The sequence below is a fragment of the Equus przewalskii genome, chromosome 13, assembly GCF_037783145.1.
Source record: "Equus przewalskii isolate Varuska chromosome 13, EquPr2, whole genome shotgun sequence".
Lineage (NCBI taxonomy): Eukaryota > Metazoa > Chordata > Mammalia > Perissodactyla > Equidae > Equus > Equus przewalskii.
The window spans coordinates 83,016,837-83,035,066 of record NC_091843.1 but is presented as its reverse complement, the minus strand read 5'-3'; the positions used below and the strand labels follow the sequence as shown (position 1 = coordinate 83,035,066).

General features: G+C 41.7%; 1 protein-coding gene across 12 annotated transcripts in view; it reads left to right on the top strand.

The window, feature by feature from the left end:
- Positions 1-18,230, top strand: part of LOC103557911 (V-type proton ATPase subunit S1-like protein) — a 44,137-nt gene extending 25,907 nt beyond the window's left edge. For all 12 annotated transcript variants that reach the window (XM_008530664.2, XM_070569777.1, XM_070569782.1 and 9 more), the window contains 4 exons: positions 4,972-5,207; positions 10,484-10,534; positions 12,922-13,162; positions 17,786-18,230. In XM_008530664.2, coding sequence (XP_008528886.2) covers positions 4,972-5,207; positions 10,484-10,534; positions 12,922-13,162; positions 17,786-18,088 — 831 coding nt within the window. In that variant the 3' untranslated portion in view covers positions 18,089-18,230. The remainder of the gene's footprint in view (positions 1-4,971; positions 5,208-10,483; positions 10,535-12,921; positions 13,163-17,785) is intronic.

The window sequence follows — 18,230 nt, the reverse complement described above, 5'->3', positions numbered from 1 at the left end:
GAATGCTTTCTCTGTGTCTATTGAGATGATCATGTGGTTTTTGTTTCTCATTTTGTTAATGTAGTGTATCACGTTGATTGACTTGCAGATGTTGAACCATCCCTGTGTCCCTGGTATAAATCCCACTTGATCATGGTGTATAATCTTTTTGATGTATTGCTGTATTCGGTTTGCCAGAATTTTGTTGAGGATTTTTGCATCTATGTTCATCAGTGATATCGGCCTGTAGTTCTCCTTCTTTGTGTTGTCCTTGTCAGGTTTGGGGATCAGAGTGATGTTGGCTTCATAGAATGTGTTAGGGAGTACTCCATCTTCCTCAATTTTCTGGAATAGTTTGAGAAGGATAGGTATTAAATCTTCTTTGAATGTTTGGTAGAATTCTCCAGAGAAGCCGTCTGGTCCTGGACTCTTATTTTTGGGGAGGTTTTTGATTACTGTTTCTATTTCTTTACTTGTGATTGGCCTATTCAGATTCTCCATTTCTTCCTGGTTCAGTTTGAGGAGGTTGTAAGAGTCCAGGAATTTGTCCATTTCTTCTAGGTTGTTCAATTTGTTCGCATATAGTTTTTCATAGTATTCTCTTATGATCCCTTGTATTTCTTTGGTATCTGTTGTGATTTCTCCTCTCTCATTCCTAATTTTATTTATTTGAGGTTTCTCTCTTCTTTTCTTGGTGAGTCTGGCTAAGGGTTTGTTGATTTTGTTAATTTTTTCGAAGAACCAACTCTTTATTTCATTGATCCTTTCTACTGTCTTTTTTGTTTCAATATCGTTTATTTCTGCTCTTATTTTTATTATTTCCCTCCTTCTACTGACTCTGGGCTTTGTTTGTTCTTCTTTTTCTACTTCTGTTAGGTGTCATTTGAGGTTGCTTATGTGAGCTTTTTCTTGTTTAGTGAGGTGAGCCTGTATTGCAATCAATTTCCCTCTTAGGACTGCTTTTGCTGCATCCCAAATGATTTATTATGACGTATTCTCATTTTCATTTGTCTCCAGATAATACTTGATTTCTTCTTTAATTTCTTCAATAATCCATTGTTTGTTCAGTAGCATGTTGTTTAGTCTCCACATTTTTGCACCTTTCTCTGCTTTATTCTTGTAGTTGATTTCTAGTTTCATAGCATTATGATCAGAAAAGATGCTTGATATTATTTCAACTCTCTTGTATTTATTGATGCTTACTTTGTTTCCCAAAATATGGTCTATTCTTGAGAATGTTCCATGCGCACTTGAGAAGAATGTGCAGCCTGCTGTTTTTGGATGAAATGTTCTAGATATATCTATTAAGTCCATCTGGTCTAATTTTTCATTTAATTCTATAATTTCCTTGTTGATTTTCTGTCTGGATGTTCTATCCATTGGTGTTAATGGGGTGTTGAGGTCCCCTACTATTATTGTACTGTTGTTGATGTCTTCTTTTAGTTCTGTTAAGAGTTGCTTTACAAATTTTGGTGCTCCTGTGTTGGGTGCATATATATTTATAAGTGTTATGTCTTCTTGGTGGAGAGTCCCTTTGATCATTATATACTGTCCCTCTTTGTCTTTCTTTATCTGTTTTGCTTTGAAGTCTACTTTGTTTGATATTAGTATAGTGACATCTGCTTTCTTTTGTTCATTATTAGCTTGGAGTACTGTCTTCCATCCCTTCACTCTGAGTCTGTGTTTGTCTTTGGGGCTGAGGTGTGTTTCCTGGAGGCAGCATATTGTTGGGTCTTGTTCTTTGATCCATCCTGCCACTCTGTGTCTTTTGATTGGAGAGTTCAATCCATTTACATTTAGAGTGATTATTGAAATGTGGGGGCCTACTGCTGCCATTTTATGTCTTGTTTTCTGGTTTTCTTCAATTTCCTTTGTTTCTCGTCCCATGGTTTAATCTGTTCTGATGGAGAGCTGCTACTCTCTGTTGTTGTCCTTCTACTTATCTCCTTTGCTCTTGGTTTTGTAGCCCCTTTCCTTTTTTTGATTTTTCGGGAATGAGGGTTTTCCTGAGCATTTCTTGAAGAGGAGGTTTTGTGGGAATGAACTCCCTTAATTTTTGTTTATCTGGGAAAGTTTTTATTTCTCCATCGTATTTGAAGGATATTTTCGCTGGGTAGAGAATTCTTGGCTGCAGGTTTTTGTCCTGCAGATTTTTGAATATATCATTCCACTCTCTTCTAGCCTGTAAAGTTTCTGCTGAGAAATCTGCTGATAGCCTGATGGGGGTTCCTTTGTAGGTTAGTGTCTTCTGCCTGGCTGCCCTTAGTATTCTCGCCTTGTCATTGACTTTTGCTAGCTTCCCTACTATATGCCTTGGGGTTGGTCTACTTGCATTGATAAAGTTTGGAGATCTATTGACTTCTGTCACATGAAGTTCCATCTCTTTCCCCAGGTTTGGGAGGTTCTCAGCCATTATTTCTTTGAATAGGCTTTCTGCCCCCTTCTCCCACTCTTCTCCCTCTGGTATACCTATAATCCTTACGTTGCATCTCCTAATTGCATCAGATAATTCTCGGAGAGTTTATTCATTTCTTTTTAGTCTTAGTTCTCTCTCCTCCTCTGTCTGCAGCATTTCTATATTCCTATCTTCCAAATTGCTAATTCTTTCCTCCATATTATCGGCCCTACTGTTCAGTGCGTCTAGATTTTTCTTAATCTCCTCTATTGTGTTCTTCATTTCCAATATTTCTGTTTGGTTCTTCTTTATAGTATCGAACTTTTTTGTGACATAACTCCTGAGCTCGTTGAGTTGTCTATCTGAATTCTCTTTGAACTCATTGAGTTTTTTAATGATGGCTGTTTTGAAGTCATCAACATTTAGGTTATATATTTCATTGTCTTTGGAATTGTTTTCTGTGTGTTTGTCATTTTCCTTCTGTTCTGGAGATTTAATATATTTTTTCGTATTGCTTGATGGTGTAGATTTGTGCCTCCACATAGAGATACAGTTTAGTTACTGCTTCCACTTGTTTCTACTGGTGTGGTGGGGGGACAGCTGTTTATACTGCACCAACCAGGAACCCTATCAGCTGTTGCTAACTGGGCTGGGCCCCTCCTCGCAGTCACAGTGATCCTGTGGGTTCCCTCTTCAGCTGTGGGGGCCGTCACAAGGGGGCTTCAGGCTGCTGGTGCCTACTGTTGCAGACAACCTAGACGTGCTCCCTCCTTAGGGTCTGCAGCGGTGTTATGGGCTTTCCCAGCTGCCAGGGGCAGGATCACTTATATTTGCAGCTCTGTCACTGTCGGTGCCCACAAAATCTCACTTGTCCACAATGGGTCACAGCAGAGATATGGGCATCTTCTGCAGTCTGTGGTTAGCTCACCTAGCTGTGCTACTTTTGTCCCAGGGTCTTCCAGCCTTGTGGTTGCTCTCTACTAGTGCTGTGCAGATGCTATCACTGAGGCTGCTGTGAGACTGTAGAGTTTCCCCCTGGGCCATGGAGCTGGGTCGTTGGAACTCCACCCAGCCCCAGTCCTCTCCCCTAGGATCTTGGGGAGCCCCTTGCCCTGTCTGGGGGATAGCCGGAGACCTTGAGTTCAGTGGCAGCTGGCCGGCTGCTGCGCTGCCTGGGATTCTCCTCTTCGGGACCCTCCCGGCATTGTGGATGCTGGGCGGAGCCTCTCCACTAATGGCAGGCAGAGACTTTGCCTGCTGCCTGGACGGAACTCTGGAGTTTCCCCCCCGGGCCGCGGAGCCAGCCACTGGAGCTCCACCCAGCCCCAGTCCTCTCCCAGGAGATCTCCGGTAGTCCCAAGCCCCTCCCGGGTGAAAGCCCGGTCAGTGGAGCCGGCGGCAGCAGCTGGTGGGCTGCCACACCGTTTGGGATTCTCTCTGGGAGCCTCCCAGCGTTGTGGATGCTGGGAGGGGCCTCTCCACTAATGGGGGGTAGGGGTTTTCCCCGCCGCCTCTGGTGTGTAACTCTGGAGCTTCCCTCTGGGCTTAGGTGTAATTGCGGGGGGCTTAGGTAGGGCTCTGGTTACCTGTTTCCACCGTCACTCCTCTGGTGTGCACTCCCTCCTGCCCTTGGTGTGTGGCGATGTTCTGGGGGCATCCGCTGGAAGAAAGCCGCTTGCAGGTACTAGGCTGTTCGGGGGTCGGGGTCGGAGAGTTTTCACCTATCTCCACCTCTTCCCGGAGGGAAGTCCATCTGCCTTCCGATGTATAGCAGCGTGGGTCTCTCAGGCGTCCTGAGATGCTATATGAATATCCTTTGTTAAGCGATGAATGTCCAATTAGTTGTAGACTCAAAAGGGGAGAGACAAAGAAGACTACTCATGCCGCCATCTTGGATCTTCTCTGGAATTTTATTTTTTAATAATAGACTTTATTTTTCTTTTGGGTGGTTTTAGGTTTACAGAAAAAATTGAAAAAAAGTACAGAAGGTTCCCACATAACCCCTCTATCCCTTCCTCCAATTTCCCCTATATTTAACATCTTGCATTAGTGTGATACGTTTGTGAAAATTGATGAACCAATATTGATACATTATTATTAACTGAAGTCCACAGTTTACATTAGGATTCACTCTCTGTGTTGTACATGTTATGGGTTTTAGCAAATGTATAATGATATCTATCTACCATTACACAGAATAACAGTTTCACGGCCCCAAAATCTGCTGTGCTCCTCCTATTCATCCCTTCTTCCTCCCCCAGCATGATAACTTTTAAACTCTATATTGCTAATATTATTATTTGCAATTTTTGTTTGTTTGTTTTCTTACAAGTTACTTCTTTCCATTTTTGGTTCTTTGTGGAATGGGGTTCATGTACCTCTCAGGTATAACTATCATTTTGGGCTTGTTATGATCTAGTCTGTCCATCTCCTTTGCTCCACAGTAGCATGGACTCTGGAGCTGAGAGATCAGAGTTTTAGCAGGTTGTAAACTAACCCTTTTATTAATAACCCTTTTATTAATTATTTAATAATCTAATAATTTAATTAATTTAAAACAAATTCGTATCTTGAATTTCATTTATTTGGTGAATTAGGCTCTCAACTACAATCTGAGCAGACAAGGACATTTAGAGAAAGAACATTGGAATGCATTCAGCCGTCATAGCCCAGTGAACATCTCCATGGATGGAGTTCCCTGCATTCTCTTCTGGGCCAAAAGAATAACAATTAAATTTAAGAATCAGACTCAGCTGGACCTTATGGATGAAGCTTTTGGCCAGAAGGCAACAGTGGATGCTGGCAACTCAAATTGCAGAGAAGAAAGTGCCACGTAAGTTGACTGCTTTGTGGGAGGAAGCCCTTGGGGTGACTGTAGTCTATTAACTGGGCATCCAGTTTTCTGAGATTTCAGAAAAAAGAAGTAGGCTCTTTTGGACATGACTCTGACACACATCTTTGGGGAAATGTTTAATGTCTAAAATGGAAGAACCAGTTATTGATTAATTTTAAAAAATTTGTTATTTTTTTCCCAGCAATTTTCATCTGAACTCTTTTAGCTGATTGTTACGAAAGCTTGTGGAAAATCAGGGTTCTGAAAATGAAGGTTCCCAAACTCACTCTGGAAAAGGGAAAAGGATTCCAGGTGTGGTGTCAACTCCACATGCGAGGTGTCAACTACTTTTGTCCCACCAGGGAGGACGTTACATACCACAGAGCACCGTCAGATGTATTACAGTGGGTGAGACAGAGAAGGTGACTCTAGTCAGGGCAGATGTCTGATTGCAGGGAGTCTTCTGAAGTTGCGGAGCGTTGCCTCTTTGTAAGTGCGCAAGGGTACCTTTGAAGGGCCAAATTTCAGAGAATTCTTTAAGATTCATAATGATTAGAATAATTACTTTTGATTTGAGATAAGCAGATTAAACAAATATCCCTTTCAAAGAAGTCAATTTCCAGTGCCTTTCTCCGGTTTTCACTCATCCAAGCAAAAATGTTTGCCTGTATTTGTTTTGGTCCAGGGGTAGGAAGTCTGGCGTGTCCCACTTGCTTTCTATAAACCTCCTTGCTTTCAACATTTGCTGGTATAATGGAGACTTTTGGAAGATTTTCTGCATTTGTTCTGGCCTGGTTTAGAAGGGCAGAATGCTTTGTATAAACCATAACCTAAAGTGTGTGTGTGTGTGTGTGTATTCTTTTTATATACTTTGGCTGGAAATACTTTTTTATTCCTGAACTTATCATTTAAAAATTATTGATGATGGGTAAAAGTGGATTATATTAATATACACCTGCAAGTTATATTACGAGTCTTAGTAAGTATCTCGCTATTCAGAACCACCGTCTCTTATTAGGGAATTGTAAGCATAAGCATCCAGAGTCCTCCCAGATCTCTTTATTCTGTTTCAGCACGACTACCGAAGAGACTCAGCCCTGCTGAGAGCTCAGGACTTTTTCCTCAGGCTCTAATTAATTCCCTACAGGGCTCTTTATTTGTGGTCAGCTGTGCGGAGAGAGGCCGATGCCTGGGGATCATCTTGCCTGTCCATGGCTGACTGGCCCTCCTGGATTCCATTTGTCCTGACCCCAGGTATTTGCGGGGAAGATCAGGGCACCACAGCATTTTGCTGTGCTTTAGAAACCTTATTGATCACTGGGAACCCAGAAACAGAAAGAATGAAAATTTGGCTTCTAGGCCCAGTTCTGCCAGAGAGCTCTGTGACTTTACAAACAGGAACCACCATAGGATCATCGTCTGTGAGACGGAGCTGATGGCATCTATCTAAAAGGCCTTGAACACTTACCATGAGCCAGATACCGTGTGAGGACTTCACAGGCACATCTATTATTCCTCATAATACTATTGCGAATAAGTCCCCGAGTTACAGGTACTATTATGATCCATGTTTCAGGTGAGGAAGTCAAGGCTCGTAGATGTTAGGATACTTGCCAAGATCATACAGCTTGTATGGTGATAGACTGGGGTCTAAAATGTCTTTAGCAATGAGATTTTACCTCCTCTCTTGGCCCGACAGCATAGAGTTGTGAAAATCATATGAGGAAATGTATGCATGAGAACTTTGAGAGCTTGTCAAGTGCCGCTCACAGTAGTAGTATTACCTTCCTAGCTTCCTGATGATAACTAGAGTAAATAAAGTAGTGTCTAGTGACCTGGTGGAGAGGCCCAGGGAAGCTATGGTTTTCACAGCGCACACATGAATGATTGGGCAGGGCCTGACTTTTTCTTCCTGTCACCACCCTAAAATGCTAGCCGGGGCGAGTCCTGAGTGTGCAGCAGCCACCTCTTAGAGTCGTGCTCGGGCGAGCGTGCAGGCTTCCTGGAGAGCCCACCCAAGGGGATGAGTGGGAGGCTTCCTGGGACATGAGGTGTTCAAGGACCAGCTGCAGAGACTTAGTGTTCCTGATTCCGGAGAATCACACAGATTAGTGAGGTTCGTTTGCTGTGCTGGCAAGGAAATCCTGTGTTCTCAAGAACCAGAAAGGGAGTTGCCGAAAGAACAAACCCAAGCAAAGACATAACCATGTAGGGTCAAAAGCACAGATTTAAAAAAGATGACCATGTTTTAGCGCTTGGAAACAAAATGTTCAGGGAAAGGCAAGCTGTTGGCAGACAGATTTGCTATAGAAGTCTTTTCAAATAGCGAAAGCCCTACAAAGAGAGCATAATCCCAGCATCTGTGTGTATTTTGAATTTAGACAATTATAATCTGAAGAATTCAAAATCCATCTTAAGCGTGGGAGAGTAGGGTGCTGGGAAGAGTAAAAGAAGCTCCTTTCTGAGTGACTGGTGAGGCTGTAACTCTCCCGTGTGTTCCCAGGTTATGGCACGGTGCCTGGCACTGGAAAGATTCTCCCTGAAGGATCGTTGAATTTGCTTTGTTGAACTCAGGCCTCATGCTGTGTACTCAGCAGCACAGCATGTTATCGAGCTTTCACTGAAACCAGGACTGCTGGAGAAGGATTGTGGAGGGTCAGAAGTGTGGAGGCCACTGAGCTGCTCCATCAGGAGACGGGGACGGAGGTTAGGGTGGGCTCAGCATGGCTTTGCTTTGAAGTTTAGTTTGTTAGCTGTAGAGCCAGTTTATGGGTAACTAAGCTATTCTGATTCCTTGGAAGAACTAGAGAAATTCTGTTAGAATAAGTGACCAATCAAATTTATAAAGTGTTATTCAAGAAATGCATTTTACTTCTTTAAAGTATTTTCAGTAATTTGTAACAGAGTGTGGGAGTATTGTTAGAGAAAGGTCCTATTGAAGGCTTGCCCTGTTGTGTAAATTAGCTACAAAGTGTTTGCTAATGAGTGCCTCTAAGGCGTCTAAATTTATGACGTTAGGAAATAAAGCTATTTCTCTTAGCAATCTTATTTTATGGTTTGTTTTGTAAGTACCCCTTCCCTTTTCCCTGTAAATGGTATGAAGATAAACTTCAGCTCAATTGCTGACATTCTTACTTCTTGATAAGTGGGACCAAGTTAATGAGATTATATTTATGTGATTTGTTTTTCAAGCTTGTAATTGGACATTTTATAACTATCTACTTTCACTTTTTTGGTTTTATAATGTATATTGAGGTGTTATAACTTCTAGACATTATAACATCACATAGCAGTGTCATACTTTGTGTATTTAAATTCCTCACCTTTTCCCATTTCAATTATTTACTTAACTTTTTGCCATTCCTATTTTTCAACCTCATTGAAATATAAGTGAAATACACTAAACTACATATCTTTAAAGCAGACAATTTGATCAGTTTTGACATATGTGTTTACCCATGAAACCATCACCACAATCAAGATAGCAAACATTTACTTCACTCACAAAAGTTTCCTTGTGCCCTTTTGTAACATCCCTCTTGCCACTCCCACCTCTCTACGTAAACACTGATCTTCTTTCTATCATTATAGATTGGTTTGCATTTTCTAGAATTTTATATAAGTGTAATTGTATAGTGTACATTCTTTTCTAGTCTGGCTTCTTTCACTTGCGTAACGATTTTGAAATTCTCATATATTGTTGCATGTATCAAAGGTATGTTCCTTTCCATGGCTAAGTAGTAAGTGCTCCATTGGATGGATATAGCACAACTTATTTATCCCTCCACCTCTTGATGGAGATTTGTTTTTTCCTCCAGTTTTTAGATAACTTTCTAAATGAAGTTGCTATAAGCATTCATGTACAAGTTTTTGTAGGAGCATATATTTTCGTTTCTTTTGGGTAAATACCCAGGAGTGGAATGGCTGGATCATATGGTAGGTGTATGTTTAGCTTTTTAAGAAACTGCCAAACTGTGTTGAAAGTGGTGGTGCCGTTTGCCTTTCTAGCAGCGTTGTGTAAGAGCTCCAGCTGCCTCACATCCTCACCAACTCTTGGTATGGTTAGTGTGGGACTGTAGAGAAAATATTTTTGTGTTCTTGCATGGTGAGTAATTTTTGAACAAATTTTACTGGAACCTGGGTTAAAAGATAAGTCTTGGAGTTGATAAGAGATTTATCTTCTCAGAGGGGTGTGTTTACATGTCAAGGAGTAATGAAACTCAGCCATGCAGACGTTCCGGGGCTTGGCAACCCAGAGAGGCTTCTTATCTTCCCCTTGGAGACATTTATTTACATACATGGGTTAGACCTGCAGCCATTTGTCTCCTTTATGGTGAGCTGTTTGCCCCCATCCAAAGGCTAACAAAACTCATCAGAGGTACCTTCTGAGCTAGGAACCCAGGATCCTTCCCTTGTCTCTTCCCAAGGAAAATTTTTGACACTAAGGAGGCAGATGTTTCTCTCCCTTTCTCAGGAGGTGAAGGGGGACCACTGTCTCTCTCCAGATAAACTCCCAGGTTCATAATTCTGGTGTTCCTCACCTGTGTGACAAATTCTAGTACATACAGGATGGTATCTGGCTCTCTTCATGTTGCCCGTGAGGAAGAATTGGGTTAAAAGGGGAACCAATGTGGTTGTTGCTATGAGTTAGTAATAATCTGTCTCTGCTCCAGGAAATCTCATATTAACTTTCAGAAAAATGGGGATAAATATAGGTATTAAAAGCTTCCAAGTAGATTTTTTTAAAAAGTTTTAGTCATTCTGATTACTGTACCATGTTATCTTGTAGCATTATTTTATATTTTCCTAATGACTAATGATGTGAGCATCTTTTCACATATTAATTGGCTGTTTGTATATCTTCCTTCGTGAAGTGCCTATCTTTTGACCATTTTAAGTTGAGTTGTCTTCTTGTTATTGAGTTGTTAGTGTTATTTATTATAGTACAGATAGAAGTTCTTTGTCTATATGTGCTGTGAATATTTTCTTCCACTCTATGGCTTGTCTTTTTTGTTTTCTTAATAGTATCTTTTGAACAGCAAAAGTTTTTGAATTTAATAAAGTTCAATTATCAATTTTTTTTCTTTTATAGTTTGTACTTTTGTATTTTTTCAAGAAACCATTGGCTGTCCCAAGATTGCACAAATATTATTCTATAAGTTTATAGTTTTGGTTTTTACATTTAGGTCTATGAACATTTTGAGGTAATTTCTGAGTGCAGTGTGAAGTAAGGGTTGTTCCTGTTTAGATGGACTGTGTTGTTTCTGTTTTCTCAGGTTGTCTCTGAAGTTTGATGATGCTCAAAATCCCAAAGGTCTTGATGTAAGGTAGGTATGGGTACCACTTTGGAGTATCATAGGTTCAGTGTTTCAGATTAGCTCCATATAATTTATTGATTCAACATGCTAGTATCAAGGACCTGCTGTGTGCTAAGCACTGACGTGTGAAATGTCACCTCTACCTAATTACACTGAAAAGTCAGTGGTGTTATGTGATGGGATCCTATCGTAATGCTTCCTTTAGTTTCTACCAAAGCATCTATAGTTTCCTCAGTTAGGGACCTTGAGAACACACGAACACATGAATGTGAGAATGTGATACCCTTTTCCTCTGAGCAAAAAATATACTTAAAGCTCCAAGGGCTGGGGCTCTGATTTAAAGTTTCTTTCTATATAGCTCCTTACAGTGAATCACACTTATCATTTAAGGATAATGAAAAATTCTCCGTTAGCTGACTTCCCCAGCAGATAAGCAACACAGGCCTGCGTTTTTGTCTTTATGTATGGAAGGATGCATCTGCCGACAGTGGTTTGTCCAAGTAGTTAGGAACTGCTCTGGGGAAGGGTGGGGCGTGCCAATTTGGACACATTACATTTTTTTTTTCTTATCGAAATATGTTTCCCTTCCTATAGGATCAAGCTTTTAGTGAAGATAGGAGCTGTGTCTTTAACATTACTTGAAAAACCAGCAGGATGTGTTTGGGCAGTCTTTCCCAAGCTGTGTTCTGTGAAACACTTCTGCTCTATGAAAATATTTATAAGAGTCCCCATAAAAGGTATTCTGTGGTCAAATGTGTTTGAGAAACACTACCCACCCTGTGTTCCTTTTGGAGCGTCACCGTGTAAACTTGTATATGAAGGTTTCTGTGAAGACGCGTCTTAAGGAAGATGTTGCACCTGGTAGCTTTGATTAACCCAGTGTTTCCTGGTATCACCCTGGAAAGCTCTCTCGTCAGAACACTTTCCTGCATATCATGGGACACTAGTGTTTCACTGGTCGTAATTTAGAAAATGCATGTCATTACCTTCCAGAGAAACTTTAAAAGGAAAATAGAAACCCAGAAGGTAACCAAACATATACACATAGCTGTTTGATATACGATTGAGGAATATTTTTGATTCAAATAGCACTTTTTTTCCCCAAAAGGAAAATAGCTCTATGATTATTATTTTTCTGAGATAAAGGTATGTGGCAGACACTGTCAGTACCCCATCTATACCCCCTTGGGCATTTCCATTGCAGCCACTACAGTCCACCAGCTCAACTTTCACTGCTAGCCCTTCTTTGCCTAAAAGTTTCCTCTGGCCAAAGGGGCCCACTGCCTCCTGTGCCTGCCCCAGCAGCCCTCAACCAGTGAGTGAAGCGAGGGTATAAATGCCCCAGCTCTCTCAGCCTCAGGCGAGAGAACTCAGAGGCAGGCATTCTACTCGGGCTCCAGGGTTCCTCATGGGCATTAAGCCCCACTTACCACAGTGGAAACTTGCTTAATCATGTGTTGTTTTTGACTGTCTTCCATTCCTCTGTTGTTTCTCTTCTCTCCATACTACATATTTTGAATGGCCAAATTCCCCAATACCTTTGGGGTCACCTCCCAAAAATACTTTTTGTATCCACATCTTTGTCTCAGGGTCTGCTTCTGTAGAACCCCAAGCTAACACAAGGTAATACATGTCCATTGAAAACAGAAAAATCAGAAAATATCGAGCTATAAAAAGAAAAAAATGAAAATCATTCATAATCCAACCACCATTTGTAATGACTAATTAGCATTTTGATGTCTACCCTTCCAGAATTTTTTTTTATGCAGTCACACATATTTTTTTAGTGAACAAAAAGGTCATGGCCTATGTACATTATAATGTTTTTATGGCTGGAGAATAGTCCATTCCAAAATGGCTAAGAATAAGGGCTCTCGTCTCAGGTTGGATTCAAAGCCCAGCTCCAATGCTTACTCTCTCAGTGAACTTGCAGAAATGATTTACTTAACTCTTCTGTGTCTTATTCCTCGTCTAGGAGATGAGGACGGTAATATTATCTGTCTCATGGCGTTGTGGTAGAGAGTGAATAAAATACACATAAAGAACACAGAAAGGTGCTTCACACGTAGTCAGAACTATTCCTATTATTTTTGAACATTCTTTATTTAGCTAATTCTATATTGATGTCCATTCAAGTTGTTCTCAAGTTTTTGGCAATAATATCGAGTGTTGATTCTAAAAAATAAAAAAGCCGAGTTTTTTGTAAGAGTTTGTGTTGCTTACTTTTCAGGGCCCTGTCATTTGCTTTCATTCCAAACCGGAAACGTAAAAGCCTCTCTTGAGGCAGTTCTACTACCTGACAACAGAGGGCGCGATTGTACCGTTCATAGACGATGTCCTGTGTCAGCAAATGTAGAAGAGCTTTGGGGGTAATACTGTTTCATAATCATTTTCAGATTCACCCTTATCAATTACAACAAGTTGTCCATCCAGGGCTGGTTTAGTTTGCACCGAGTCGAGATTATTTTCAATAATTCCATCCAAGCAACCTTCAATGCAACTGGCATATATGCTCCGTCACGTTATTCCTACCACTGCCAGCGCGTCAGCAGCCTGCAGCGGTACGATGCCCTCTTGGTGCCCAGCGACACGGATGATACGTCAAGCCTGTGGGAGGTCACTTTTGTTGATTTCCAGGTAATAAACTAAAACATAGGCTCAGTGCACCTGTGTATTTGGAGCCAAAGAAACTCGGTAAAACTGAAACATGTGTTTAAGGAAAAGAGAGGAGTGGATACTTTAAAAATAATATCGGTATTGTTTTTCTGTATCTTCTAGGGTATGAAGTGGACTAGGATATTTTCTCTCCCTGCACAGCCCTCCCCGCTCCCCCTTCCTTTACAGTCAGGTTTATCCAGCCACTAATAACTATCAGTGAGGAATGCCAGCAATCTAAGCCGGGGAGAAGCTGTGGCCTGAAGCCCAGTGACTGACACTTCCTGGAGTGAGAGGCCCTTCTGGGCAGAGGAATTGTTGGACAATTATTGTACTTCCTTCAGGGAGTGAGCAGTGATCCTATCAGGGCAGATAAGAAGTACATCTGTAGCGTGAGTGACAGCTTTGGCAGGTAGCATAGGAAGGGAACTGTCAGCCAGGGAGTCAAAAATATCCCAAAGCTCCTCTTGAAAGTCTTTGGGGAGGGGGCGGGAGCACAAGAGGTTCCTTTTCACCAGCTGAGTCTCAGGCTGGGAGACGTCTGTCAAGTTCCTCCGTCCTGTTTACCTGTGAAAAAAGCTTCTCTTGTTCTTCCGAGTCACTGAAATAGGCAGGGTTTTGCACATCCCTTTTAGGGGCACTTTCCAATTTTACATACGTATATATCCACAGAACCCTCCCTCCCCAGGCTGGAGCAGTGTGTGGGGGGGAGGGCGCTGAGGAGAGGTGGTTTGGGGGAGGGAAGGAACTTGCCTCTCTGAGTCTGAAAGACCTGGGTTCAAATTACTTCTCAAACTACACCTTCTCAATTTCTGACCTATCCTTATGAACATAAATAATTCATGGCCCAATATGTGTGGCGACACCCAGGACTGTGTCAGCATGGAAGCAATAGCTGCTGCTTGTGAGTCCCGTCTGTGTTGACACTGTTGTGGTTATTGCACGTTGTTTGTCTTCAAAAAGCTTATAATGCTGTAAGGTAGCTGTTATTATCCCTGTGTTACAAGTGAGATGACTGAAGCTCTGATACTTACATAATTTTTCAAAATGATATAACTGGTAAATAGGAGAGGCAGAATCTGAATTCTGGACTGTCTGGTTCCAAAGACACTTATATATATATATTACATATATATATACACATTATATATATATACACACACACACACATACATACATACATATATACACACACATATATACATATAAGTTATATGTCTATATACATATATAAATTATATATTATAAATTATATGTATAACAAATTATATGTATTTATGTCTTCATAAATATATAAATTATATGTAGATATATATACATACATACATACATATATGTACGTACATATATACATATAAATTGCATATACATATATATGTATATGTATATATGTATATGTAATTTCTCTCTCTTGATATTTCAAAACAGCAGCAGGCAGAAAGGGCAATGAGAAAGTAATAATGAAAACAAGGAATAATGCACACATACCCTAATTAGAAAGGAGGAATTGACTGATTTATGCCTCCACCTGTTCCAGACATGACTTAAGGGGACTTACAGAAATACTACAAGAAAAATCACTTTGAAAAATGAGCAAACCACTTCATCCCCATTAGGATGGCTGTTATTAAGAAAAAAGGGCAAACAGAAAACAATAAGTGTGGGCAAGGATGTGGGGAATTAGAACCTTTGTACCTTGCTGGTGGGAATGTAAAATGGTGCAGTTGCTGTGGAAAACAGTATGGCGGTTCCTCAAAGAGTAAGCATAGAATTACCATGTGATTCAGCAATTCCACTTCAGGGACTATACCTAAAAGAATTAAAAGGAGGGATTGAACAGACATTTGTACACCCGTGTTTATTTCAGCATTATTCACAATAGCCAAAAAGTGGAAACAAACCAAATGTCCATTGATGAATGATGAAAAACAACATCTAGTATATACATACAATGGAATCTTATTCAGCTTTAGAGAGGAAGAAAATTCAGGTACGTGCAACAATATGAATGAACCTTGCGGGTGTTATGCTAAGTGAAATAAATCACACAGAAAAGGACAAATATTTGTATGATTCACTCATATGAGGTATCTAGGGTAGTCAAATTTGGAGACAGAAAGTAGAATGGTGGTTGCTTGGGGCTAGGGAAGAGGGGAATGAGGAATTCGTGTTTAATGGGTACAGTTTCAGTTTTGCAAGATGAAAAGAGTTCTGGAGATGGATAGTGGTGATGACTGCACAACGATGTGAGTGTGCTTAATGCCACTGAACCGTACACCTAAAAATGGTTAAGATGGTAGATATTATATTATGTATATATTTTGTAATAAAAAAATGTAAAACAAAAACATGGGCAAAAACATAGGGGTTAATAAAAACAAAGGAAGAAAAGATCAGTTACAGCCTCTGGTGAGGTTGGTACACAAAATCACAAGACCATTTGTCAGCCCTGGCTAGAAGCGGCACAGTAATTTGGCTCCGAAGCTTGGGAGCAGCCAGCATAAGAAGGAGTCAGCCAGTTACGTGTTCAGGGGGTTCATGAGACTACTGCAAATGTACTTGTGAGGGGCACACCCATCCCTTGTGTTGTGCGACACGTGCCAGCATCCTCAACAGCAGCCTTATAGTGAACACAGCACTGGGTGTTGGAGGCAGGCCTTGTTAAAACACCCTTACTGTAGACAGATGGCAGAATGCAGGCTCGGTCCAGGCAAGAGGTGCCGGGGGTGCTGGTTAAGGTACATGTACAGAAGGCTGCAGTCCCTGTATGCAGCTTTGCTGCTCTGCTCGTTCTCAGAGTAAAGTGTAGAGTGGTGTCACATGCATGGCAAACTCAGATGCCTTGGGGGAAAACTCGGATGCCAATACCTCAGGTGGACCAGTGGGGGACTGTGGCAAAGTGTAGCTGGAATCACAAGGGGGCATATTTATTTAGCTCCAGCTAATTTTTGCTTTCTGGGAATGCAGACTCAGTGTTGCTAGATCTCCTGACTTTTCAGGAGAAGCTAGAAATCCAGATTCTTATGGGAAATTGTTCAGAACTCTGGGCCAAGCAAAACTCACCTGTGGGCTGGATACAGTGTTTGCAACCTCTAGTCCGGACAATGGATGGACGACATGTCCTTCCAGGCATTCTCCAGATACTGTTCTCAGCCAAGTCTTGTCAAGAATGAAGTGGCAGTCAATGTGAGGATGTTCTCTTTGGCTGGAGTTGCAGAATCAAATGAGGCCATCTTTTGTCATTGAGGAGCTTGACTCTTCAGACACTAGTCTGAAGAGAAGGCCCCTTTGCCTCTTCATAGAGGGGCAGGCCAAGGATCCCAGAAACCAGGCCAAGAGTTTTCTTCAGAAGCTGTTTTGGATTTGGCCTAGAGCACACAATTGGGTGAGCAAGGCCCCTGAGGTCTGCGGCAGCATGGTAATTTTAGCATGGAAAGATGCTAAAGCGCCCACCTAAGTCGTAACAATGAGTTCTCAGTAAAGCGTTCATGGATAATTCAGTTTCCTGATGTGCCCTTTTAAACATATTAGGTGACTGAATGAGGTGACACTGTGTTGGGTTGTATTCTAAAAGCCAGCTAAACGTGGGGGCTGCCTTCACAAGTGATTGCTGTCACTCGGGGCAGCTCCTCTGTAGCCCCGTTTCTTTCCGTGTGACAGTATTTAGATATCGCAGCCAGTTGTGGATTTGAACCTCTCCTAGTTCCAAGTAGTTAAACCACTTCATTTGCACATATGAGAAAACTTTCCTTTCTATTCTCTGGGCAGGGGGCAAGGGGGGGGGCTGGTATACAGCAATTCCAAAAAGAGTACCAAGTTGGTAGGGTACAACTGGTAAGAGGGAGAGGTAGTGACAGGAGGAAGAAGAGACAGAGCACGTCAGGAGTTAGGGAGTAGTAAACTAACACGTGACTCTGAAGCCAGGCTGCCTGGGTTTGAATTACAGCTTCACTGCGCTTACAATGCTGTGTGACTCTAAGCAAGTCACTTAACTTTTCTGTGTCTCATCCATAAAATAGGGATAAATAGTAATTTACAGGCTATTGTGAGTATTAAATGAGTTAAGGCTGTGTCTGGTACATAAAAAAACCTTCACTGAGTGTTAGCTTTTATTATTGTCTATGTTTCACCTCATTAGGAATCATAATATCTTCCCTTAAAAGACTCTTCCTGGTCTAACTCCTGTCAACAGAATCGAAGGCAGAGGAACTGAGACCTAAAATCCTTGGTGAAATTTATACCAACACTTATAAAATGTTGCGAGTGCTTTGAATTTTAGAGACACCGCAGCAGTTGTGGTTTTAGATGAAGGGGATATCCCTGAGGGTCAGATTAAAAGAGGTTTTATTGCAGAGCCTTGAATTTCAAGAGCCTTTTAATTATGACAAACATACATCCCAGAGTTTCTGGGTCAGTCTTGATTTAAAATGGTTTCTCTGTCCACGTAACACACTCACATTTGTTAGATCGTGTGTTTGAGTTATTCAGCAAACATGGCCCCAGTATCTTAAATGTGGCCAATTAGGGGTCCAGAACCCCCAGCCCAAGTGGGAAGTAGATCTTAGGAGAGAAAGAACGTGTCCCTTCTTTTCGTCCTCCTGACAGATCCAAGGCTTTACCATCAAGGGGGGACAGTTTGCCAAGGCCCGAGACTGCGCCTCTGCCCTCTCCCCAGCCATTCTGATGGGCCTGGCGGTGTCGCTGATCCTGCTGCTGGTGCTGGCCTACGCCCTGCACATGCTCGTCTACCTGCGGTATCTGGAGCGGCACTACGACGTCATCGCGTCTCCGGCCCACCTCCCCCGGCTGCGAGCCCGAGACGCAGCAGAAGAGAAGGAGCTGCTGCGGAGCCAGGCAGTCGAGCGCTGCGAACTGAGGAGCCAGCAGATCGGCAAAATTTACGTCTAACAGCGCGGGCCCCTCCCTCATAAAGTCCCTGGTGGGCTCGGAAAGGAGTTGTTTCTGTTCTGTGCTGTTTGACTTGTGGTATAAGGTTTTCACGGAATGGTTTGATTAAAAAAAAATTAAAGAAAGGAAAATACGTAATGAA